The following is a 25126-nucleotide window of genomic DNA, read 5'->3' as shown; positions in this document are numbered from 1 at the left end:
ACCCTGACTCTGCCTCTTCATGCCTGACCCTGGGTATTCTTACCCTCTGTGGGCCCTGGTTGCTGGTCTCTAAACTTCACCTCTTACAGTGTATGAGCCTCTGAGCCATGGAGGATGAGACTAGAGCACCCAGGAGAAACCTAATGGGTAGGGGTCCTTCGTGCGGCCTAAGTCATGTTTTATGGAGGCACATTTCCTGATAAGAATTGGGCTTCCCTGGTGGCGCAGTGGTTGAAAGTCCGCCTGCCGATGCTCGAGACACGGGTTCGTGCCCGGTCCGGGAGGATCCCACATGCCGCGGAGTGGCTGGGCCCGTGAGCCATGGCCGCTGGGCCTGAGCGTCTGGAGCCTGTGCTCCGCGGCGGGAGAGGCCGCGGCGGTGAGAGGCCCGTTTACCGCAAAAAAACCCAAAAAAACAAGAATTGACCTGGGTAAGTGGTGGGAGAAATACCTTTTCTTTTTTATATATTTTTTTTCCTTTATGTTTTCTACAATGAATGTGTATTACTGTTACCATAAAAATGTTCTGGCCAGAGGAGGATAAAGTTACACTCAAAGGAAAACAAGAGCAAAGACCTGATCTAAGCCCAGGGAGTAAGAGGAAGTACCCTGAAGACATCTGTCTCTTTTACTCGGGTGTGTCCTGGCTCAGACCCATCTTCATGATCCTGGAACATCCGCCTGCCTTTAAGAGATACCCATTTATCAGTTCACCATCAGGGCGGGTGGCATCAATGTCAGCTTGGGGTGTTCCCCCTGATGCAGGGCCGGGTCCAGGCGCAGTGTACGCGGGCTGAACTTGACTGTGTGCGTTGGCGGGAACAGCCGGGCAGGCTCTGGGTTTGCTCAGGTGTGCGTCCCGTCATGCTGTTTTTCAGCTCGCCCGTGCATCGTGGGGGAGTGGAGCCCCTGGAGCGGCTGTGCAGACCAGTGCAGGCCCACGGCCCGCGTGAGGAGGCGCACGGTACGGCAGGAGCCCCGGAACGGCGGCGAGCCCTGCCCGGCCCTGGAGGAGAGAGCCGGCTGCTTGGAGTACGCGACGCACCAGGGCCAGGACTGCGGGCACGCCTTCGGTACTGCGCTTTCCCTGACCGCTGCCCCGGGGTCTCTGGTGACTTTCCATCCCTTCGTCCCATAGAAGGCCATGTGCCAGGCCAGGAAAGTTCCATGAGCTGCAGGGAATGGGATGGGCCAGTCTGCCCAGAGGAGATAGGAAGCTCAGGAAATACTTGATCAAGGCATTATACGTCAGCTGTGTAAAGGCCTCCTCCCACCGCCTCCCAGTTACAACCCGGCGGTGGCCACTTGCCGCTGTGCGTGCGCCCGGTGTAACGGACGCGCACTGTGGTTTCTGGGCAAACTCAGTCAAGCTGACCACAAAGGACTTCAGGTAGGATGAGAATATTTCACTCAGGCTAGGATGTGTCCAGTAAGGATAACCCTGTTTCACCTTTCAAGGTCATTCCTATTGAATCACGAATGCTTGCATACATGTGAAACTAGTAGAAAAAATAGAAATTCCGAAAGGATGATAAAATGATTAAAACACCTGCCTCTCTTCTCAAGCCGACTGGATTGGAGCTGATGTGATCAGATCTATGATTTGGGAAGATCGTTCTGGTTGTGGCGTGGCCAAGGAGACCACGAGTCGGCTTGATCATGAGTCAGGAGCCACAGGAAACTCACACAGAAATAAACAAAAAGGCCAAAACAGGGGTGTTAATCGGGATTGAATCTGATAGAGCAGAACACTGATTTCTCAGGGTAGCAAAGATCACATGTTTTTCATAGGAACCTGGAAAATTCCATGTCAGCGTGACCCTCACTAAGCCATTTTTTCCCTTTTTTCCTTCCACACACAAATATTTATTGAGAGTCTACTTGATGCCAGGCACTGGGCTGAGTGCCAGTTACAACGGGGGAGAAATGTTGACATGGAGTCTGCTTGTCGGGTAGATCACAGTCTAGTGGGAGGGGGAGATGATAAGCAGATAATCCTAGGAAACTAATCCCAGGAAATTACAGCTTCAGTGTGGTGCCACAGGTACTGAACAAAGGAGAGGTGTCGGGAGCTGTGAGTGTGTGTCGTAAGCAGATTCCCCCTGGCCTTGGTGGAGGAGGGCATCCCCAGAGGCCAGGAGGGGAGCGACTTCCCTGAGGATGTGGAGATGAGGCTGAGAAATGCAGAGCTATCTAGGCAGAGAGACCAGTGTGGCGAAGCAGACAGTCAGGTGTAGGGCGTTTGAGGGATCTGGGGACTGATCTAGGAAAAACGCATGACCACGAGAGTCAGTAACACACAACAACCTTACAGGGTTGCGTGAGAGGGGATGTCCAGAGGCTATGATATGGCGACCCCCATACAGAAGGGGAAGAGAGGAATCTGCCAGGAGCTTGTGTGTCTAGGTGATGTTAGCCAAGCAGCATGGTTTGGAGTCTCTGGGGGCTTCAGAGGGCAGGTGCCATGACGGCTTGGGATCTTATAACCATAAGGCTTTACCTTATCAACGGCCGGCAGATGTTGGGTGTAATTTCACAGGGTATGCAAAACAGGCAGGACCTAAATGACTAAAAATCTGCTTGTTTGGCTATTTTAAAAACAAATTGAGGCTTCCCCGGTGGCGCAGTGGTTAAGAATCCGCCTGCCAATGCTGGAGACACGGGTTCGAGCCCTGGTCCGGGAAGATCCCACATGCCCTGTAGCAACTAAGCCCGTGCGCCACAACTATTGAGCCCGCGTGCCACAACTACTGAAGCCCGCACGCCTAAAGCCCGTGCTCCGCAACAAGAGAAGCCACCACAATGAGAAGCCCACGCACTGCAACCAAGAGTAGTCCCCGCTCGCCGCAGCTAGAAAAAGCCCCCACACAGCGATGAAGACACAGTGCAGCCAAAAATAAACAAATTAAATAAATAAATTGTTTTAAAAATTGCATGTATAAAATTTTGAGTTTGGTGCCAGTAGCTTTTGAGGCTAACAGGTCTCAGCCTGCTGTGAGAAAATAAACCACCTAGGGCCCATCTTTGGCTGATTTATATAACACGGGGGGAGGCACAAGGCCCATTTGAGAAGCCAAAGGAAGGCCAGTGTGTGGGGAGCAGAGAGGGAGGCTTCTGGGCTGACACCCCCCCAGGATGCAGGGCCTTGGGGTCCCTGTTTAGGATTCCGGTCTTTCTCTTAAGAGCCGTGGAAAACCTCTGGCGTGTTTTCTGCAGGGGCCAATGTGATCAGATCTGTGATTTGGAAAGATCTCTTGGGGAGTGGAGTGGGTAGTGGCAGGGCCATGGCAGAGGCCCTTCATGGATACGGCAGTCGAGTTAAGCTCGCAGGGAAATAATTTAGGGCTCACAACAACGGTCACAGCACGAGCTCTCATTCAGCTCAGGCACTCTGCAGAAACACTGCAGAAAGGCTGAGGGAGGAAGTCGCTGTGGGACATTATTGATTTTTTGGATGGCTGTCACAGCCTATAGCAGATCTATCAGAAAAAGCAACTGCACCGTTCAGTTATAGGGACTGGCTGCTAGACCGCATTCCTGCAGTACATCTGAATCTTCACTGTGGCTCCAGGATGCCCAGACCCCTTCCCCTTCACAGCCCTGGATCTCTTCAGAGAAGGATGATGCAGGCCACAGGAAAGGGAACAGGAAGCATGAAAATGCATATCTTGCATTTATTTTCTGCAATTTCTTTCATCAGTGTCTTACAGTTTTCAAAGTAGTGGTCTTTCACCTCCCGGTTAAATTTATTCCTAGGTATTTTATTCTTTTCCATGCAAGTGTAAATGGGATTGTTTTGGTAATTTCTCTTTCTCATAGTTTGTTCCTATGAGAAACTGAATTCTTTTATTAGTTCTAACCGTTCTTTGGTGGAGGCTTTAGGGTTCTCTCTATATAGTATCACGTCATTTGCAAATAGTAGCAGTTTTATTTCTTCCTTTTCAATTTGGATGCCTTTTATTTCTTTTCTCTTACCTAATTGCTGTGGCTAGGACTTCCAATACTATGTTGAATAAAAGTGGCAAGAGCGCCCATCCTTGTCTTACTCCTCTTAGAAGAAAAGTTTTCAGCTGTTCACCATTGAGTATGTTAGCTGTAGGTTTGTCAATAAGGCCTTTATTATGTTGAGATACTTTCCTGCTATTCCCAGTTTGTTGACATCAACAACATAAATGGATGTTGAATTTTGTCAAATGCTTTTTCTGCAACTTTTGAGATGATCATATGATTTTTATCCTTCGTTTTGTAAATGTATCACACTGATTGAGTTGCAAATCAATGTAACCATGCTTGCATCCCTGGAATAAATCCCACTTGATTGTGTTATATGATCCTTTTAATGTATAGTTGGATTCAGTTTGTTAATATTTTGTTGAGGATTTTTGCATCTATGTTCATCAAGGGTATTGGACTGTGATTTTCTTTTTTTGTAGTGTCCTTGTCTGGTTTGGGTATCAGGGTAATTCAGGCTTCATAAAATTTGTTTGGAATGTTTTCCTCCTCTTCAATTTTTTGGAAAAGTTTGAGAAGGTTATTAAGTGTTTTTGAATGTTTTGTAGAATTCTCCAGTGAAGCCATCTGGTCCTGGGCTTCTGTCTGTTGGGAGATTCTTTTATTACTGTTTCAATTTCCCTACTAGTAATCAGTCTGTTCAGATTCTCTATTTCTTCGTGATTCGGTCTTGTATATTTCTAGGAATTTATTCATTTCTTCTAGGTTGTCCAATTTGTTGGTGTATAATTATTCATAATAGTCTCTTATGATCCTTTGTATTTCTGTGGCATTAGATGTAACTTCTCCTTTTTCATTTCTGATTTTATTTATTTGAGTCCTCTTTTTTTCCTTGGTGAGTCTAGCTAAAGATTTGTCAACTTTGTTTATCTTTTCAAAGAACCTGCTCTTAGTTTCATTGATATATTCTACGTTTTTTAGTCTCTATTTCATTTATTTTCATTCTGATCTTTATTATTTCAGGAAGAACTGAAATAATATTTTTAATCCTCATGAAACCAGGACTTGATAAACTGTGAAATTCTCAGCCTACCAAAATGGCAAAGGACAGTAAAATGAAGAGATTCCCTCACAGGAAAACATGTTCTAGAGGAATACACGCAGGGTGTGGTTGTATTACCTTTTGTCAATACTTCAGAAAGCTGGAGGTAACAAATTATCACAAACTTAGTGACTTAAACAACACAAATGTATTATCTTAGAGTTTTATAGTCAGAAGTCAGACAGGTCTCACTGGGCTCAAATCAAGGTGTAGGTGAGGCTGAATTCCTTTCTGATGGCTCTGGGAGAGAATCGGTTTCTTTGCGTTTTCCATCATCCAGAAGCTTCCTTGTCCCATGGCCTCCTTCCTCCATCTTCACAGCCAGAAACATTGCATCTTTCTGTGCCTTTCTTCCACGGTAACATCTTCCTCTGACTCTTTGAAGGACCCTTGTGCTTACGTTCAGCCCATCTGGATAATCCAGGATGATCTCCTTATTTTCAGGTAAACCGAGTAACAACTTGAATTCCTCTTTGCCTTGTAACATAACATATTCACAGCTTCTGGGGATTAGGACACGGACATCTTGGGGAGGGGCCATTATTCTGCCTGTCATGGAGGTAGGACAGTGTCATCAATCTTGGTTTACACATAAAGACATTGGAGCTCAGTGAGATGACAGCATTTGTAAAGGGACCAGAATTTAAACCTGGATGTCATGGCTCTAAATCCTGTGGGTTTTCCCCCCCTCGATAGTTTTGCTGTTAAGTGTTATCATTAGTTATTATTATATTGCAAATTAATATTGATATTGTAAATTCATTACTATTCATATATTAGTAGTAGTATTATATTTTAAAATCACAGTTACAGAATCTGGTAACTAAGTAGAAATATAAAGGCCGTGCAAGGCCAGTGAATGAAACATGATCACTGAGACACTCTCATTAATGATCAAGTAGCCATTGCATTCTTTCTGTTTCATTTAACGTGTATCACGAGTCTATTTCTATCATAAAAACAAACGCAAAAACCCATATTATATATTTGTCGCCCATCCTGACAATTGTTTATATGCGTTTTCCTCTTGCGAGATTGCCGTGCATTATCATGAACCGTATACTTCCAGACTGGTGTTATTTGTCAAATTTTCACTCTGTCGTCTTCTACACCGTATGCTACAGACTAGTGGTTCTAAGCCTGCTTTTGTGGCACCCCGTTGTGTCAGAGAGCTTTATGAAATTCTCAGAGCAAATTTCATTTACTTTCATGTTCAAAGTAAGCAGGTGCAGTGCCACGCTTTTAGAAGTGGAAGTTGTTGTAAAAGCGAACAGTGGTGGGTGGATGGGATGCCAGAAAAGTTGGCAGATAGTCTGTTAACGAAGAATCTATTACATTGAATACTGTTGCCAGGAAGGGGAAAGGAGGGGTAGCTGGCGTTTACTGAGAGCCTTTGTCCTGGGGCACCGCTTACGTGCTTCCACACAGAGGCAAAAGCGGGGCTGGAGGCAAAAATCATTTCTGAATTACTTACTGCTCTTAAGTAATGAAAAATTGAATTTCTGGGGGATGTTGAAAAGTGGTGCTGGTTCAGAGCTCGCCAGGAGATCTGGATCGTTTACTTTAGACTCTTGCCAGAGGGAAGGACCCCCTCCCCCCCCCCGCTCGATAGAATGTACCACCAAACCAAGCCCAGGCTGGAGGAGGCAGGAAACGGAGGAGACAAGGTCCAGGGTTTACTGGCTTGCTTCTCTGATGGGTCATAAGCACAGAGGCTTGACACTGGGCATTGATAGGAAGTCTTAAAGAAGCTAGTGTCTGTACTGGGGCTCCTGCTTGGTCATTTACTATTTATTTTCCCTTCACTTAACCTCGAGGAGCCTCAGTCTTCTGATGAGAAAACCTGCTCAGAACACCTCTTGACAAAGCTTTGGTGAAGATCGGTAACATACGACGTGAAAGCACTTTGTAAACGAGCAGGCTACACACGTACGAGGAGCCATGCTGCTCCACGCGTTAATCTGCGCCCACCCCCACCTCCTGGACCACACTTCCCGCCCCGCCCCCATGCCTGAGGGAAATCCGAGGGTCAGGGCTGCCATCTCCCTCTCTCCTCTCTCAAATCTCACTTCGCATCAAGGGCAGTGATCAGGCACAGAAAGGGAAAACACAGCCGAATTTAAGCAACTCATCGGTAATATGCTGCAACATTGAAACTTAAAAGAGTGAAACTTTGTCATCTGTATTGCAATAGAGGCAGCCTGCCGCATTTAGACATGAGCCTTGAATACGTTTCTTAACCTCTCTGGCCCACAGTTTCCTCATCTGTGAAATGGGGAAATAATAGGGTCTATCTCAGAGTGGAGTTATGAGAATTAAATGAATTAACACATGAAAAACACTTAGCATCATGCCTGGAAGCTTAGAGGTGCATCACTGTTAGCTTTTATTTTTATTACCTTAGAACTTCTTCTTCAGATTTTGTACCAGAAACTATAGTCATACACTTGCCCTCTACTTCCTAACCAAGTTTCCCACCCAACCCCCCGAGCTACACATTAAGTGCATTGCCTTTGAACTTTTGTAATAATACCTGCAGTACAAATTAGGAGCTCAGATAAATGTTTTGCGCTAAAGAAACACATCCTGAAAATGTTATAGTTTGACTGATATAATGCTACGTGGATGTAGCAGTAAACGCATTCCTCACTTAGTGAATACGCCTATAAATGCGTCAGAAGAACAGAAATGAAAACAATACATGAGAAAATGAAAAGCCTATCGCTGTTTGTGTTTCTGATAATTAGGTCTAAGAGAAACAGAGAAGGATCCTAACGTACATGCATTCACTTGTCCTTTTTGATTCCGTCCGTGGATTTTGGAAGTTCAAAAGCTACAGTCACATTTAGAAAGAATGACATGTTCTCTTTGGAAAACAAACATGTTAGCACAGCGAGGAAGAGCCACTGGGCTGGGAGTCTGTAGTTTACACTAGATGTGGGTAGCGTTCAGACTCCAGAGATTAGGTACTCAGACACACGGGGCAAAAGCGGTGCCTGCAACGCTTAGGATCAAGTGGCTACACTTGTCTTTATATTCCCATGCCGTAGAAAAATGACTCCTCATTCAGAAAACCTAAAGAAGAATTAAGGCTGCCATCTTGTGGCAGGAAGGAGCTTAGCAAGATGAGCCTGCGGGCTTGAAGCCTCTATTTTGCTGCTGGTACCTGCACGCCCTTGTGCTCTTGATGATGGGGCATCGCAGAAGTCAACCTGAGCTGGTATCGCCCCTTCCTGGGATGGTCCAGTTTCTGAAAGGAGAGCTAAGAAGGATGGTTGAGCCATCTCAGCTGCAAGGCTCAGTAGAGGAACAGAAGACCTCAGGGAAGTAGGACCCGTGAACCTTGGTGGCAATTTCATTCATCCATTCATTCATTCCTTCATCGACCCATTCATTCCTCGCACACATATTTACTGAGCATGTAAATGTGTGAGGGCTCCCGTGATGAACAAGACAAAACCCTGCCTTTCTTGAATTGACAGCAGGGTGGAATCAAGAGGTTATCTCCAGGTGCTACACAGAGCAACAGATGCCCCCCCCAGACTTAGAGATGAAATAGGAGGTAGACAAACAAAATAAGAGAGCAGAGGTGGGAGGGAAGGATTTCTGTCTGTTTTCTTTTCTCCCACCCAGAGTGTCAGAGGTGGGAGCGGGGAGAAGGGCGAGGAGAGATGCTTTAGGACCTTTCTCCTCTGAGTTTGGTGTGGAGAGAGTGCTATGCTGGCCGGCACCTGGTGGTCACACCCTGGGTTCTATGGTTGATGGTGAAACTTCCAGGCTGTGGTTATCAGAACACCTGGGAACATTGAGCCTTTCCTCCTTTTGTTTTTTCCCTTTCTCATTTCCTCTCTCTGGTTGTCTTTTTTTTTTTTTTCTCTCCTTTTACCCTCTTTTCTCTCTTACCTTCCTTCCTTCCTTCTCTCTCTCCTTTTCCTTTATTCTTTCTATCTTTCCCTTTTCTTCTCTGTGTCTCTTCTTTCCATTAAAAAAAAAATCCTCGGGCTTCCCTGGTGGCGCAGTGGTTGAGAGTCCGCCTGCCGATGCAGGGGACACGGGTTCGTGCCCCAGTCCGGGAAGATCCCACATGCCGTGGAGCGGCTGGGCCAGTGAGCCATGGCCGCTGAGCCTGCACGTCCGGAGCCTGTGCTCCGCAATGGGAGACGCCACAACAGTGAGAGGCCCGCGTAGCTAAAAAAAAAAAAAAAAAAAATCCTCTCCCTTTCTCTAGTACCTTACTTTTTTCCTTGGTTCCCCTGACCCTGCCCATCTTTTTATTATTCCCGCTGGGCTGTGCTTCCTGGCCCCTCTCCTGCCTTTCCACGTGGTGTCATCACTGCAGACAAGCGTGCTTATCAAAAGCCTGCTGTTCCCTTTCCTACCCAGCTACACTGCACAAAGCTTTATGGAATTCGTTTCTGGGGACCCTGACTTCACCTCCTTGCACTCCTTGATGGTGTCCCATAGATTTAGGGATGGAAGGCTTTAGACGGGTTTGAAACCAAGTTTGGGAAATGTCGCTCTGGGTACTTCAGGCTTCACGTGTTCAAGGTCATTCTCCTTTTCCAGTCCCTGCCTTTATAACTACCTCTGCGTTCAACAAGCAGCGAACAAGACAAGCGGCCTCCCCACAGTGGTCCACAGACACAGAGGATGCTGGGTAACTTGATGTTTTTTTTACTTATGTTTTTCCGGTTGGTCGGTCAAGTCAGCCCACAAAGGTAACTTGCTACATGGGTTTTCTTCTGTTATTTGTTCATTGACAAATGTGGCTCTTTATCACAGAACTGGGAAGTACTTGTCCCTCCCCTGTTTTACGTTTAAAAAAGATTTGTTTCTGGGGTCTGATCCCTAAGAAGAAACATGCTGTATAAAAATGAGGTGATACTATTTTATCAGTCCCACTAAGGCTGCTCATCTTTTAGTCCTTAGGGGACTGTGGACTCCAGCACCGCCTCCGTCTGGTGAATTTGAACGTGGCCCCCACCTGAGTTCTGAGGACTTTATCAAGACCTAATGGCTCAGGCTGGGAGGAACCTCTGACCTCATTAGAAATCCACCCTTCTGCGGTCAGAATAGAGACGCCAGACGCACTGCATGTTCTAATCCCCACACTACCTCTCACTGCTCCTTAGTTTTTCCTTCTTGTAAACTGAGAATATTAATTCCTACCCTGTAGGTTGCTATGAGAATTTAATGAGAAAATATCATTGAAAAGATGTCAGAGTTAAGCTGTCTGAAATTGACTGAAGCTACATCAAGAGAATTTCCTCCCTTAATACCTTAAGGTATCTAATAAATAATACTTACCGTCATTAAAGATCTTCTTTGAAGCAGATTCTCCAGACACTTTCCATCTAACTTTTTACAGCTCATAATTGTATGGATTTAAAAAAAAAACTAGCCCATTTTAGCATAGTTAGGACCTAAAATGCCACATTGTTTTGTTTCCCTGAAGAATTGCAAAATTGTGTTGCTTTTAAGTACAAGACTCTAAAATATTCATCCATGTCTGGATGCGCCCCCAGAGCCTTCAGAGTCTAGTCACATAATAGAGTGTTTCCTGCAGCTCAGTATAAGGTGACACTAGTCTGTTACAGGAAAACATGTCTCAGCTTCCCATGTCCTTTTATCTGTGATGCCCAGTGTAACTTTGATGCTTGACTTCAAGTCAAAACTCATCTGCCAGGTGGGGAGAACTGGGACGGCCCCAGGAATGTTTGTCGGGCAGAAAAACACAAGTGCTGGCCTGGAAATCCAGGACTAGCCGTCCTGGGGCTCACATGTTCTCAGGCTCAAGCAAGGTCTTGTTCACTTTCTGTAATTCATTAAAATCTCAGCAAAGTTATCAAGGGCAATTTTCCTGCTGAAATGTGCTTTTAGACACAATTTCGTGGTCAGACTAGACAGAATATGAAACAAGTTTCTGCAAATTCGTGTTGACCAGATAATTCACCCGTGGACTGAAAAACAGCAAAAATGTTCAGTTGTCAGTCAGACATCATAGCTCAGCGAATGAGAAACTTGACAAGGCGTTCTGTGACCTGTGACCATGCAACGCCCTACCTTCTCCAGGCTGTCCCGTGTCCTCGGGGAGTTCCAGGCTTCCTAAGCCTTTCTCCAGCATTAGGCCATTTCTGATTAACAGCAAGTGAAATTGCTCCTTTTTTTTTTTTTTTGCCCTAGATACTGTATGGAGTTCAAGACAGAGTCATTGACTCACCACTGCGCCACGGAAAACCGGCCCCTGACCCGATGGATGCAGTATCTCCGAGAGGGCTACACGGTGTGTGTGGATTGTCAGCCTCCAGCTATGAACTCTGCAAGCCTTCGATGTTCTGGAGACGGCCTGGACTCTGACGGGTAAGGGAGGGAAACTGGTTGGAGGATTTGTCTTGGTACTCATTTGGGGAGATCTGTCCTCTCCATGTCTTGAACAGCGGACCAGGATGTAGCAGATCAAGGCGTGATTTGGGGAATCAAAACAGTGAGGAGAACATTCCATCTGGCAGTTCCAGAGTCCAGGACCCAGTTCATACTCTGGGACTTAGAGGCTCTGTATCAGAGATGCGTGAGTGAATTTGGACATTGGGGTTCAGGCCAAGCTCATGAGCGACTACCGAAGACCTCCACAGTAGTAGCCGTAGACACTATGTAAACCGATAAGCGTGTCTTTGCTCTAATAATACTGTATTAATGGACACTAAAATTTCAATTTTATATAATTTTCATGTATCATGAAATATCCTTTTGATTTTCTTTCAACTCTTTAAAAACATAAAAATCATTCTTTTCTATTACTATTTTTTTCATTGCGGTATAGTTGATTTACAATATTATATTAGTTTCAGGTATACGACACAGTGATTCAAAATTTTTACAGATTGTACTCCATTTATAGTTATTATAAAATATCGACGATATTCCCTGTGCTGAACAATATATCCCTGTGACTTATTTATTTTACACACAGTAGTTTGTACCCCTTAATTCCCTCCCCCAGTTGCCCTTCCCCCTCCCTCTCCCCACCTGGTAACCACCAGTTTGTTCTCTGTATCTGTGAGGCTGTTTCTTGTTTGTTTTATTTTCTTAGGTTCCACATATAAGTGATAACATACAGTATTTGTCTTCCTCTGTCTGACTTATCTCAATAAGCCTAATACCCTCCAGGCCCACCCATGTTATTGTAAATGGCAGAATTTCATTCTATGTCTGAGTAGTAGTATATATACCACATATCCATTTCAACCATTGATAAACACTTAGGCTGCTTCCATGTCTTGGCTATTGTACATAATGCTGCTATGAGCATTGGGGTGCGTGTATCTTTTCGAATTAGTGTTTTCGTTTTGTTTGGATATATACGCAGGTGTGGAATTGCCGGATCATAAGTAAACATCATTCTTAACTCATAGACTACACAAGGGGGTGGGCTGGATTTGGCCCATGGGTCACAGTCTGCCGAACCCTGCCCAGGTGATTCACACCCACCGCAAAATTTCAGGATCACTGCTCAGTGGGGTAGTCATAAAATCATGACTGAGATAGTAGCCCTGTGCCCAGCTCTGCAGGGTCAGAAACTCTTTTGATGTTCGGAGTCCCCATTTCCCAGTGTGGGGGGCAGGGGGTTCTCCTCGCACAACAGGAAGCAATTCGTGGGACACCAGCTGGGCATCCAACAGTTTAGCTCAGTTCTGACACTATCTACCCGGAGATGGCATCAGATTCCACAAGGTGAGGGGCTCAGTCCTACAAGACCGTTCCCTTCCGCAGCCCCCTTCAAATCCCATTCTCAAGCTCAGGCTGTTACCTGTGCTTCTGACCAACTGGCTATAAATCGGAGATTCCCATGACCTTCTCCTCAGGTTTGATTAATTTGCTAGAGCGCCTCACAGAACTCAGAGATATATTTACTTACTAGATGACCAGTTTATTGTAAAAGGATATAACTCAGGAACAGCCAGATGGGAGAGATGCACAGGGTGTGGGAAGGGGTGTCATTCTCCCCACATCTCCACGTGTTCACCGGCCTAGAAGCCCTCTGAACCCTGTCCTTTTGGCTTTTACGGAGCCCTCATTATGTAGGCATCATTGATTAAATCATTGGTTATTGATGGATTCAACCTCCGGCTCCTCTCCCCTCCCTGGAGGTTGCGGAGGGGAGGTGGGACTGAAAGTTCCAACCCTCTAACCACCTGGTTAGTTCTCCTGGCAACCAACTCTCAACTTCAGGTGCTTCCAAAAATCACCTCATTCACATAAACAAGACATTTGCATCACTCTCAACATTTAGGAAATTCCAATGGCTTTGGGAGCTGTCAGCCAGGAACGGTGAACAAAGACCAAATATACATGAAAAATATATTTTGGTCATTTCAATGACCAAATATATATTTCTTGTAAATCATCGTATCACAGAAATCTACAGAAATCTATAGATTGTCCAAAAGAATTGACCCTTGAAAACATTTTACCACCCTAAAAATCCATGCCAGTCCTGTACTTATCTACTAGTTAAATCCGATAACAGTATTCATAACCAAAAGAAGGGTAGAATTTGTGATGGGCATGGGTTATGATTTTAAATATGTCAGACAGAACTGGGAAAAATACAGATTTGAAAGAAAAATACAGACCTTCCCAGTTAATCATTATTCCCACAGTATATTTGAATATTTAATAACTTGAATTTACGTTTATTAGTCTCCTGTGCCCAACAGCCTCTGTACTGAGTACACGTAGGAACAGTAAAGTGGGTAAGGAATTCACATGAAATAGAAACTTAATATTTAGACTTAATATTTTCCTGACTACCTCATCCATATTTTAACTTTAAATGAATATTATAATTTAATTTGTACCTGTAAAGCACCTTCAACCCAGGCTGAAATTCCAGTGACTTTAAAAATAATAATTTCAATAATATGGCTTTTTTCTTTTCACTGCTCCCATTTTTCATTATGGAATCAAAGAGCTGGAAAGGATTTCAAGGGATCGTTTGGTTCAGACCCCTCTAATTTATTTTTATTTATTTATTTATTTTGCGGTACGCGGGCCTCTCACTGCCGTGGCCTCTCCCATTGCGGAGCACAGGCTCCGGACGCGCAGGCTCAGCGGCCATGGCTCACGGGCCCAGCCGCTCCGCGGCATGTGGGATCCTCCCGGACCGGGGCACGAACCCGCGTCCCCTGCATCGGCAGGCAGACTCTCAACCACTGCGCCACCAGGGAAGCCCTATTTTTTTTTTTAAGAGGGTATTAAATCGTTTATTGATTACACATGATAATGCATGATACACTAGCTTCATTCCCATCTATATCTGGTACCATAATTCAACTTAGATATATCGCATAGGGTGCGCCAACAACCATATTAATAACCAAAAAACTCCATGGCTTTGCTTGGGTGACCCTCTTCACGGTGAACTCCAGGTCACAACACAGTAACTGTCAGTTCAACTACACCAAGGTTTCGGAAGACGATAGCTTCTCCACCAAAGCAGGTTGTAAATAAATTTTAACGGAACCTGGCATCACCCTGAAGGAATTCTAACTTCGCACTGTTGGGGTAGTTTACCAAAATGGCTTCAGAGGAGATTCACTTTACACAGCACATTTTTAAAAAAAGACACATTTATTCAAGCGTCATGATTAGACTATTACATTTAGCAATCAACAGCATGGGTGCAAAAAAGAAAAAAAAAAACTACATTAAAACTCTTCGTTGGGATGTTTTACACTTTCCACAGAACAGAAACTAAAATAACCTGTTATACAATTAGTCATAAATACGGTCCTCGAGGTTTTTTGCCCAGACACATGAGTATCGTCAAAACATGTATTCTTTGTAGCAGCTAGGCCCTGCCACCACTGTGCTTGGCTGAGTTCACAAATCTCTTGTAGCCTGGAGCTTCCCTGTCACTTCTCTGGCTCTCCTCTCCTGCAAAACTCTGTTTCCTGGCAGTAATCAAAACCTCCTGCCACTGCCATAGCTCCTGCTGCTGCTGGAACCGCCATAGCCACCTTGGTTTCATGGTTCGGCAAAGTATTGGCCTCCACCACCATAGGGGAGAACTTGTGCCTCCAAAGTTTCCTCCTTTCATGGGTCTAAAATTTGAAGACTGATTGTTGTAACTGCCAAAATCATTGTAGCTTCCACCACCTCCAAAATGGCTTCCACTGTTACCAAACCCATTATAGCCATTTCCACCACCGCGGCTGCCACCAAAGGCACCTGGGCCACTGACGTTTCCCCCACGACCAAAGCTGTCATCACCACCAAAACCCCCTCCAAGACCACCACCAAAGTTTCCAGAACAGCTTCTACTTCTTTGGCTGGATGAGGTGCTAGCCATCTCTCGCTTGGATAGGGCTTTCCTTTCTTCACAGTTGTGGCCATTCACAGTGTGGTATTTCTGAATGACAATCTTGTCTACGGAGTCATGGTCATCAAAGGTTACGAAAGCAAAGCCTCTCTTTTTGCCACTGCCTCTGTCAGTTGTGATTTCAATCACTTCAATTTTCCCACACTGTTCAAAATAATCTCTTAGGTGACGTTCTTCAGTGTCTTCCTTAACGCCACCAACAAAAATCTTTTTCACAGTGAAGTGGGCACCAGGTCTTTGAGAATCTTCTCTTGAGACGGCCCTCTTTGGTTCCACCACTCTGCCAGCCACCTCGTGTGGCCTTGCATTCATGGCCGCATCCACCTGCTCCACAGTGGCATACGTGACAACCCCGAAGCCTCTGGAACACCTGGTGTTTGGATCCCTCACTACCACACAATCTGTGAGCGCTCCCTGCTGCTCACAATGGCACAGTGTCTGTCTGAGGACAGACACTCATAGGTTATTTCAAAGCTCAAGCCTCCGATGAAGAGCTTCCGCAGCTGTTCGGGCTCTTTGGGTGACTCTGATATAGACATGACAGCAATGGAGGGGGCACATGTCGACGATGCTTACTCGGCGGCGCCCACAGGCAGAAAGGCCAGACCCCTCTAATTTAAATGTACACAAAACAGAAAGCCATTTTCCCTTACATAGCGCTTCATATACTCAGAGCAAGCGAGAGACACGAATGCAGTAACCTCAAACTACAATCCCCACAGGGGGTGTTCTCAAATAGGGATTTCTTGGTAACTTGTTGTGACAGAGCCTGAAGAAGGGAAACTCAGTTTTGTGATCATTTTTTTTTAAATTTCAACTTGTAATACACTTCAAAACTCAAGGTGTGATCATTTTCTAAAAAAACCCAAAAAACAACAAACCTCAATTTATAATTCTGTAAATTAGAATTTTCTTTGGTATGCTTTAGCATAACTCACATTTTCAAAATATCATTTCAGAAATCAGACCCTCCACTGGCAAGCAATTGGCAATCCTCGATGTCAAGGAACTTGGAAAAAAGTTCGGCGAGTAGAACAATGTTCCTGTCCAGCTGTTCACAGTTTTATTTTTATATAGATTGTGATATAAGTATTTCAAAATGTGCTTGTAAACATGCTAAATACTAGCAAGTCATGTTCAGCGCTTCATAATTCTTTAAAAACCCTTTGGCCAAAGTTCCTGAATATATGTCGTTGCCACACTCTGAAGCAGAGAAGGGAAATTTGGGGGCCAGTTCTCAAGAAACACAGTGCCTTTATTTTCATTTTTACTAAGTTGAGGACCCACCCTAAAGTCTCCTGTGGTTTTCTGTCCTCGATCTGTCACCTGGAGTCTCCTCATTCAATAGGTGGCCCATTGGACAGAATGTTCGTCTGTTTGCACTAAACTTACTACATTTTAATGGTCCATTTATTGGTAAGTTGTCATTTAAGGGTATCCACGATTTGAATCTTGCATTCTTTCTTTCTATTCTGTAATCTCTTAAAAACTTCTTTCTTTAAAAAATGTCTACAGATATATGTACACTCACACATACATTTCCCATGTATTATCCCATAAATTCTGAAATAATAAGTTCAAGCAAATTGTCACAAATAATTTTCCACAAGACAAGTTGTCTGAGATTTAGTAAGCATTTTGTTATGCGAAACCAACAGTTCTGCTAAAACTACTTTCTTTTTCGTTTTTTGTTTTTTTTTTTGGCCGCGCTGCTCGGCATGCGGGATCTTGGTTCCCCGACCAGGGATAGAACCCGTGTCCCCTGCAGTGGAAGCACAGAGTCCTAACCACTGGACTGCCAGGGAATTCCCTAAAAATACCTTTTTTTTGAAATAGAAGAAATTTCCTTCGGTTAATTGAAAAGCATCAATCAAACGTTCGTTCTATGTCAGCACAAGTTCCTTTAAATGTTATAATTTCCATGAAGTGAAATTTTGGCACCAATGAATGAAACAATTGCTTTAATTGTGGACATTCTACCATCATTAATATCCAAAATTATCTCCAAGGCTTAAAGCCTGAAGTTGACTAAAATAATTTTGGAGTCCAACTTCAAGTTGAAGTAAACTTACTACTTTTTTTTTTCCCCTACAGCACGTATTTTCTTTTGTTTGGAGTAGAAGGCAGAGGTATAGATTATGGAAGGCAAAGATTTATTACGAATGTTATGATCCCCGCCCCCCCCATGCCCCTCCCCGCCATGCACACACAGAGAAGTATTAGTCTCCTTATTTTATGATTGGAAAATCAATGGACCAGCGTCAAAGTGCCTTGTTGCAGGATCTGGGCTGCAGTCAGAGCCAGAACTCAGCTTCGATGGAAAGCCTGTCGTTGCCAAAGACTGTGCTGTAAAAGCGAAGCCCTTTTCATTTCTGAAACAAATTTTAAATTCAGGATATTTTCTTCGGAGAATTGAATCTCGAGATTTAAACTACAGGCAAACTTCGGAGGTATTTGGGTTCGGTTCCAGACCACCAAAATAAAAACTGGGTGCTTCGGGGCTTCCCTGGTGGCGCAGTGGTTGAGAGTCCGCCTGCCGATGCAGGGGACACGGGTTCGTGCCCCGGTCTGGGAGGATCCCACATGCCGCGGAGCGGCTGGGCCCGTGAGCCATGGCCGCTGAGCCTGCGCGTCCGGAGCCTGTCCTCCGCAACGGGAGAGGCCACAACAGTGAGAGGCCCGCGTAACGCATAAAAAAAAAAAAAAAAAAAAAAAAACTGGGTGCTTCAACTATAAGTTCATTATTAACATTTTAAGACCATTTGTAAGATCTGTAAAGCAAAACTTTTGAAGGCATACTTGGGTAATTTTCAATGTTACTTAAAATTTTATACCAGTAAATAAACTTTCTGTTCACATTTTTAAAAGCTCTTTCTTTATTTGATTAGAAAATACCTAAATCTTCTGGACTGGTCAGAGAATAAACAAAAATTTCACCAAAACCAAAACAAAACACTTCAGGATTGAGAGGCATAGTCATGATGATTAACAGCAATAAAGCTATGATGTATTTATGGTTCCAACATGTGTTATAATAGTTAGCATGTTTGAGTTGTATAAAATCAGTTTTTCAAATTACATATTTAGCTTTCAGTACACGGCCATTAATTACTTTCATATTAAAGCATATTTTTATTTCTGTTCTTGAGAAGAATTTCATGGGCTAGAAGACATAGTATTAAATAATGGTCTTGAAAAGCTTGTTATTAGTTCTAGCAAAGGAAACAGTACAGAACTGAAACATGTAGTCCAAGTGATTAATGAAGAACCAAAAGTTCTATTTTCAGAGATAAAGATCAAAGAATTTAAGACTGCTTTGATATCCCTTTTTAACAAGTATCTTAGAGTTGGGATCCTTTCCACGGACACTCTACAATGATTTACGGGCCCTAACATTACTTAATAGGCTGCTTTTCAAAAGTGCACGAGAAAAGTAATTTGAACAAAAATAAAGATAACCACTCAGGAAAGAAGGGGAAAGGAATTAGAGATGTTGATCACTTAGAAAAGTGCAAAAAGAAAAAAAGAAGAGAAGGGAAAAGAAAAGAGTAGAAAAAGGAACAAGGTGAACTATAGTCTCACTATTCTTTTTTTAGGGCCTTTCTTGCAATGTTTTTATTCAAGAATGTCGCCATTATGCATAAAAAGCCATAGTAATAATTTAAGTTGTTTAGTTCTGCTCTGGCTAAGAATCTGAACTAGCCATCTTTTCTAGGTGTGCACCCGAATGATGTAAACCAAAACCGGTTCTGCCCTCTAAGAATATTCTAGTGAAGTTTCATACAAATAACTATAAGTTGATTTAGACAACCTGAGCATTCTGAAGTATAAGCAACCAGGTGATGAGTATGTTGAAAGAGAAGTGAAACTTCTAGGTCAAGGTGAAAGATGGATATACGTGTTTACCTTCTTCCTCAAATCTCATTGAGATTACAGAATTCACGGAAGAGAATAAGTCTATAACATAGATGAGAAGGCAGGAGTGCGAATCAGCCCAGAGATTTTGAAGATTGTTTTTGAAGATTGAAAGCACATGGGATTCTACTGATGGATAAACCAGAATGAAGGGACCATACTCTTTATTTATTTTTTTTATAAATTTACTTATATTTTTGGCTGTGTTGGGTCTTCACTGCTGCACGCAGGCTTTCTCTAGTTGTGGTGAGCGGGGGCTACTCTTTGTTGCAGTGCGCAGGCTTCTCATCGTGGTTGCTTCCCTTGTTGCAGAGCATGGACTCTAGGCACGTGGGCTTCAGTAGTTGTGGCACGCCGGCTCAGTAGTTGTGGCGCACGGGCTTAGTTGCTCCGCGGCATGTGGGATCTTCCCGGACCAGGGCTTGAACCCGTGTCCCCTGCATTGGCAGGCGGATTCTTAACCACTACGCCACCAGGGAAGCCCAACAATACCCTTTAAAACATGTAGAAAAGAAGGTGGAATCAGAGGTAAGAGCCATTCTTCTTGGGGTGGGGAGGTCCCACCCAGCACAAACAAGATGAATTTTTAAAATCCCCACCCCTAGAGACAAACTTGTGAAATTTAAAATCAAGGATAAAGAGTAGACTAAAACCTTCCAGAGAGAGAAAAACAGATTACCTACAAAGGAACAAGAATCCCCATGAGAGACCGCAGTCTTCTCATCAGCATCAGTGGATACTTGAAGTCTAATAGAGCAGGGGTCCCCAACCCCCGGTATCGGTCCGCAGCCTGTTAGGAACAGTGCCACACAGCAGGAGGCGAGCGAGGCCTCAGCTGCCGCTCCCCATCGCTCCCCATAGCTCGCATTACTGCCTGAACCATCCCCCACCACACCCAACCCCGTCCGTAGAAAAATTGTCTTCCACGAAACCAGTCCCTGGTCCCAAAATGTTGGGGACCGCTGTCATAGAGTAAAGTCTCCAAGTTCTGGGTGAGAATAATTTCGAAGCTAGCATTTCTATGTAAGTCAAGCTACTAATAAAGTGTGAAGGCAAGATTCAGCCTTTCAGGGGTATACAGTTCAGAAGCCTCGTGAGACGGTCCTAAATAGGGTATTTTTTTTTTCAATTAAACATGGCAGGTTGAACATATATTTACTTCCTTTACCTTCAAATAAAATTACAGTTAAAGGATTTTTTTTAAAAGACAAAAAATATAATGATAAAGAGATTGAGAGAAAAAGGCTGAAAAGAGATGGTCACAAAATTTCAGGACCGGTAAAGCAGAAGATAGGAGAAAGCCAAATGTCTGCAGGAGGGAATTTCAGCAGGCAAGGTCATTTACAGCACCCTGGAAAGGCTCAGGAACTTAAGGATCCAGATGCTTCCGTCAATGGAATGGTTGACAGTTGGTATAAGAAACAGTTAGAGCCTTAGATGGCTCTGCAGCCAGGCAACAACTCTGTGCAGGGGGCTCCAGATTGGAAACACCGGCAACAACTGAGAATGGAGACTAAGTATCTATTCTGAATGGTGACCGCCCCCTCCCCAGGTCCCTCCTCCGCGTACTCTGAGAAAACTACTCTCACCTGCTCAGAACAGTTTGCTAGATTCCTCTCTGAGGAAATAGATCATCCAAGAAAATGGCTGCAGGTACCAGCAGCTGCAATAGCCAAGTCCCTGTCCAATCACTACCTTGACCTGTGAGTGCCCATCAGTGCTCACAGAGCTTCCAACCAGCTTCTTCATACTCACTCATAAATAGAAATGGACAGCCCAGTTCAACCAAACATTTGAGGAAAACCATTGACAAAGCAAGAGGGAAACCAAAATTAAACAGAAACAAGCAACATAACAAAACTCAGGCAATAAACACTGCCAGGGTCAGAAGAGATGCAATGATATCAATCATGAAATAAGAACACGATATCCTAAAAAAGAACATTCAGAGAATGAAAAGCTCTTGTAAATTAAAAAGTTTGATAGTAGATATATGGTATGAAAACTTGGAAGGTAAAGTTTTGTGACATTTTCCCCAGAAAGTAAACAAAAAAATTAAAGATACAGAAATTTGGAGACAAAAGATAGGAAATTAGAGGATCAGTCAAAGAGATCCAACATCTGAGTAATGGGAGTTCCAGAAAGAAAGTGCAAAAAAAAAAAAAAAAAAAACCAGAAGGGAGAAAATAAGCAAAGAAATAACACGTTAAAATTTTTGAACTTAGCACAGGGATTTCAGAAGTCACTGAGTGCCTGGCTCATTAGTTGAAAAAGAAAAGAAGACTCACAACAAAGCATGTTACCATGAAATTCTAGATCACTGAATACATGGACGAATCTACAAGCTTCCAGAGAGGAAAAAAAAAAAAAGTAGGTGACATGAAAAGTCTCCATAATCAGAATGGTATCAGACTACCTAAAGCAACATCTTGACACTGAGGATGACAGAGCAATGCTTTTGAAATCCTGAGACAAAGTGTTTTCCAAATGAAAATTCTATATCCAATAAAATTATTAATCAAATGTGAGGCTAGAAAAAGGATATTTTCAGACATGCATGATATAAACATTTTTCACTCTTTGTATATTTTCTCAGGAGGTATAGGATGAGATGCTCTAGATAAACGAGAGTTAAAACCAAGAGAGAGAATCCAGGAAACGGGGAATTCAAACCAGGAGAGAGATGACTGGGATGCCCAGAGCCAAGATAAGGGAGATGTAAGCTTGACAGCTGCACAGCAAGCCTGGAGGGCAAGGAGTAGGAGGGCTGTCACCAAAACAAAACAACCAAAGAAAAAAAAAAAAAAAACAATTAAATTGGGAATTCCCTGGCGGTCCAGTGGTGAGGACGCGGTGCTCTCACTGCCGTGGCCCAGGGTTCGATCCCTGGTCGGGGAACTAAGATTCCTCAAGCTGCACAGTGTGTCCAGAAAAAAGAATGTCAATAGAATGACATATTTCAATGTATTCAGAGGTCTTCAAATTGGTCAGAGAATTTGGAGATAAATAAGTGATGAGTACACACAGCTCAGGTGTAAAAAACAGTTACAGAGTTATAATACAAACCCTGAATATTGGTTTACCCAAAAACCGATGCAAATACGCTGGAAGAACCGGGGAGAAGCATCTGTATGGGTGCAAGTTGTGTACTTATGGAGGGTGGAGGGGGAACGTGCAAGAGACCTAAAATGTCATCCTATATAGTGGGAGATCACTAATATAATACCTCACACTGAAAAATAACAAACAGCAGCATAAGCATATTTTAAGTAAGTATAAAAATCAGTACTCGAGAAAAGAGATGAGAATCGCCTTTAGGGAGCAGTGTAATATTATTATTCCTAATTTTACACTTCATGTAAATTGGAAAAGCCTTGCAGCCATTCACTGGAAACAACTCAGGGACTGAATATAAAAACTGACAATGGGCAGACAACTCCAAGCCACAACCTCTGCAGCAATGAGTTTAGAACACCGAACTAAATCCCCACAGTTATCTACCCAGAATGGGTAGGACTTGGTCGATGATTGCCAACATCCCTATTTTTGGTCCCTTCTTCCAACTCAGGACCAACCAGAGAAAGCCAAATATGTTCCCCCAAACAATCACATAAGATGCCCGCTGCTGGGCTTCCCTGGTGGTGCAGTGGTTAAGAATCCGTCTGCCAATGCAGGGGACACAGGTTCGAGCCCTGGTCCGGGAAGATCCCACATGCCACGGAGCAACTAAGCCGGTGCACCAGTGCTACTGAGCCTGCGCTCTAGAGCCCACGAGCCACAACTACCGAAGCCAGCACGCCTGGAGCCCGTGCTGTGCAACAAGAGAAGCCACCGCAGTGAGAAGCCAGCGCACCACAACGAAGAGTAGCCCCCGCTCGCCGCAACTAGAGAAAGCCCGCGCGCAGCAGCGAAGACCCAATGCAGCCAAAAATTAAATGAATAAATTTATTTAAAAAAAAAAAGGATGCCTGCTGCTAGTTGGCCAGCCTCAGCTTCCTCATGCCAACAATGTCCAATCAGAGAGCACCTGAAGCCTTATTTTTTCACTAGAAAGCTTTCCCACTATGAACGTCTGCCTGCACCTCTGCCAAACACAAGTGATGGTGGCTGACTCCCTTGCTACAGCAAGCGCTGAATAAACAGCCTGTTTGTTTTTCTCTTTTGAGTGGTCTTCGTTCATTTCCACAACAACAGCACAATGAATGGCTGTGATAGAATTATACATTACTGTAGAGAAACGCAAATGAACAAGTACAGCTACGTACACAAACATGTTGAAAGAAAAAATGGCAAAGAATACAGAGTATTTCATTTAATTTCCTTAAATCAAACAGAAAGATATGCTCCCAGCATTGGCAGAGTGGCTCTGAGTTGGGGCACTCGTTCAACGCCACCTACAGCTCTGCCTCAGCCTCCACCTCCTGCACTTATGAAGCCTAAAGGTCACTGAGCGTACAGGCCAGGGTCCCCCCAGGTCTTTGCTGAGACCGCGTCTAGTCCTGGGCATGTGCCTGGCCTTCTTGATTCCCTGGTTTACTCCAGAGTCCTTCAAAGCCTTAACCCGCCATGTACCTTCCTCTCCAGGCTTTTCAGTCTGTCTGCTGTCCCTGACCCCAGGCAGACGTAGGTAATGTTTTTAAAGCCCTTAAGAGTTCAGAAGGGGGAAAACAAAGGCAATCCCTGAACTGAACCCTCAGGGAACTGCCAGACAGGTCAAAACACACCACCCATGATCCCGAGCACTGTATTGGCACTTGCCGAAGCATCAAGCCACAGCAAGAGCACAAGTCACTTGTGGCCTTAAGCCGGGTAAGCAAAAACACCAAAATCCTCCCACCAAAATGTAGTAGCCTCTTTCTTCATTAAGCGTGTCCCAGTTGTTTTAAGTTTTATTAGATTTGTTTCAAAAAGTTGATTCTAACAGTTTTTGTCAGCTTACTACTTGCCTCAGAAGAGGGACGGCTCTTTGCATCTCCCTACTCTGCCATTTGTCACTCTCTACGTAACCTTTTGAATTAAATCTTAGAAATGGAGGGCAGATTAGTGGTTGCCAGGGGTTGGAGGAATGATGGAGAGTTGAGTGGCAGCAGAAGGGCTCTTCAGTGTTGGAGTATCTTGCCTGTGGTAGACATACGCCCCTACACAAATGATAAGCTTTTTGGAATTAAATACACACACTGCACACACATGGTACAAGACTGGGGAAATCTGGATAAAACTGGTGAATTATATCAATGGCAATATCCTGATGGTGATATACTACAGTTTTACAAATTGACATTGGGGTAAGCTGGAACAAGTGTACAAGGGACCTCTCATTATTTCTTACAACTATATATGAATCTATAGTTATCTCAACAAATTTCAATTTAAAAATTCAAAAGATTCAGATTAAAATGAGGAAGTACAAGGAATACAATAAATTACCCAATTTATTTTGCTTTTCTTTTTTATGTACCCACAAGTTATACGATAAAAATCTACGCTTACATAAATCTATAACAGCTCTTTTAATTAAAGTAAAATAAAATTCTAATTAAGAAAAAACCATATAGTATAACTGATAGTGATGTTTTTAGTGGCATATAAAATAACTAGGCATCTTACAGTTAATATCAACTTAGATTTGATGACTTAGGGTATGTTTGGAATGAGGTTGACCAACTGACTGGTCTGTTTTGACTCACGCCATCGGCTTTGGCACTAACCATCAAAATGTCTGCAATACACACGGTGACAGTAACTAGTGGTGTAACAGGACAGACCGAGTCAGGAAA

At 43.8% G+C, this 25126-nt stretch overlaps 1 protein-coding gene across 1 annotated transcript in view; it reads left to right on the top strand.

The window, feature by feature from the left end:
• The window catches only part of SBSPON (somatomedin B and thrombospondin type 1 domain containing), a 28280-nt gene extending 9988 nt beyond the window's left edge, over positions 1-18292 (top strand). The window contains exons 2-5 of the mRNA XM_032609371.1: positions 879-1073; positions 9620-9710; positions 11237-11413; positions 16394-18292. Of these exons, the coding sequence (XP_032465262.1) occupies positions 879-1073; positions 9620-9710; positions 11237-11413; positions 16394-16511 (581 nt within the window). The 3' untranslated portion in view covers positions 16512-18292. The remainder of the gene's footprint in view (positions 1-878; positions 1074-9619; positions 9711-11236; positions 11414-16393) is intronic.
• Positions 18293-25126: the final 6834 nt, after the last annotated feature.

This window comes from Phocoena sinus, chromosome 17 (assembly GCF_008692025.1).
Source record: "Phocoena sinus isolate mPhoSin1 chromosome 17, mPhoSin1.pri, whole genome shotgun sequence".
Classification (NCBI taxonomy): domain Eukaryota; kingdom Metazoa; phylum Chordata; class Mammalia; order Artiodactyla; family Phocoenidae; genus Phocoena; species Phocoena sinus.
Note: the sequence above shows the minus strand (reverse complement) of the source record. Positions and strands in the feature narration are given on the sequence as shown.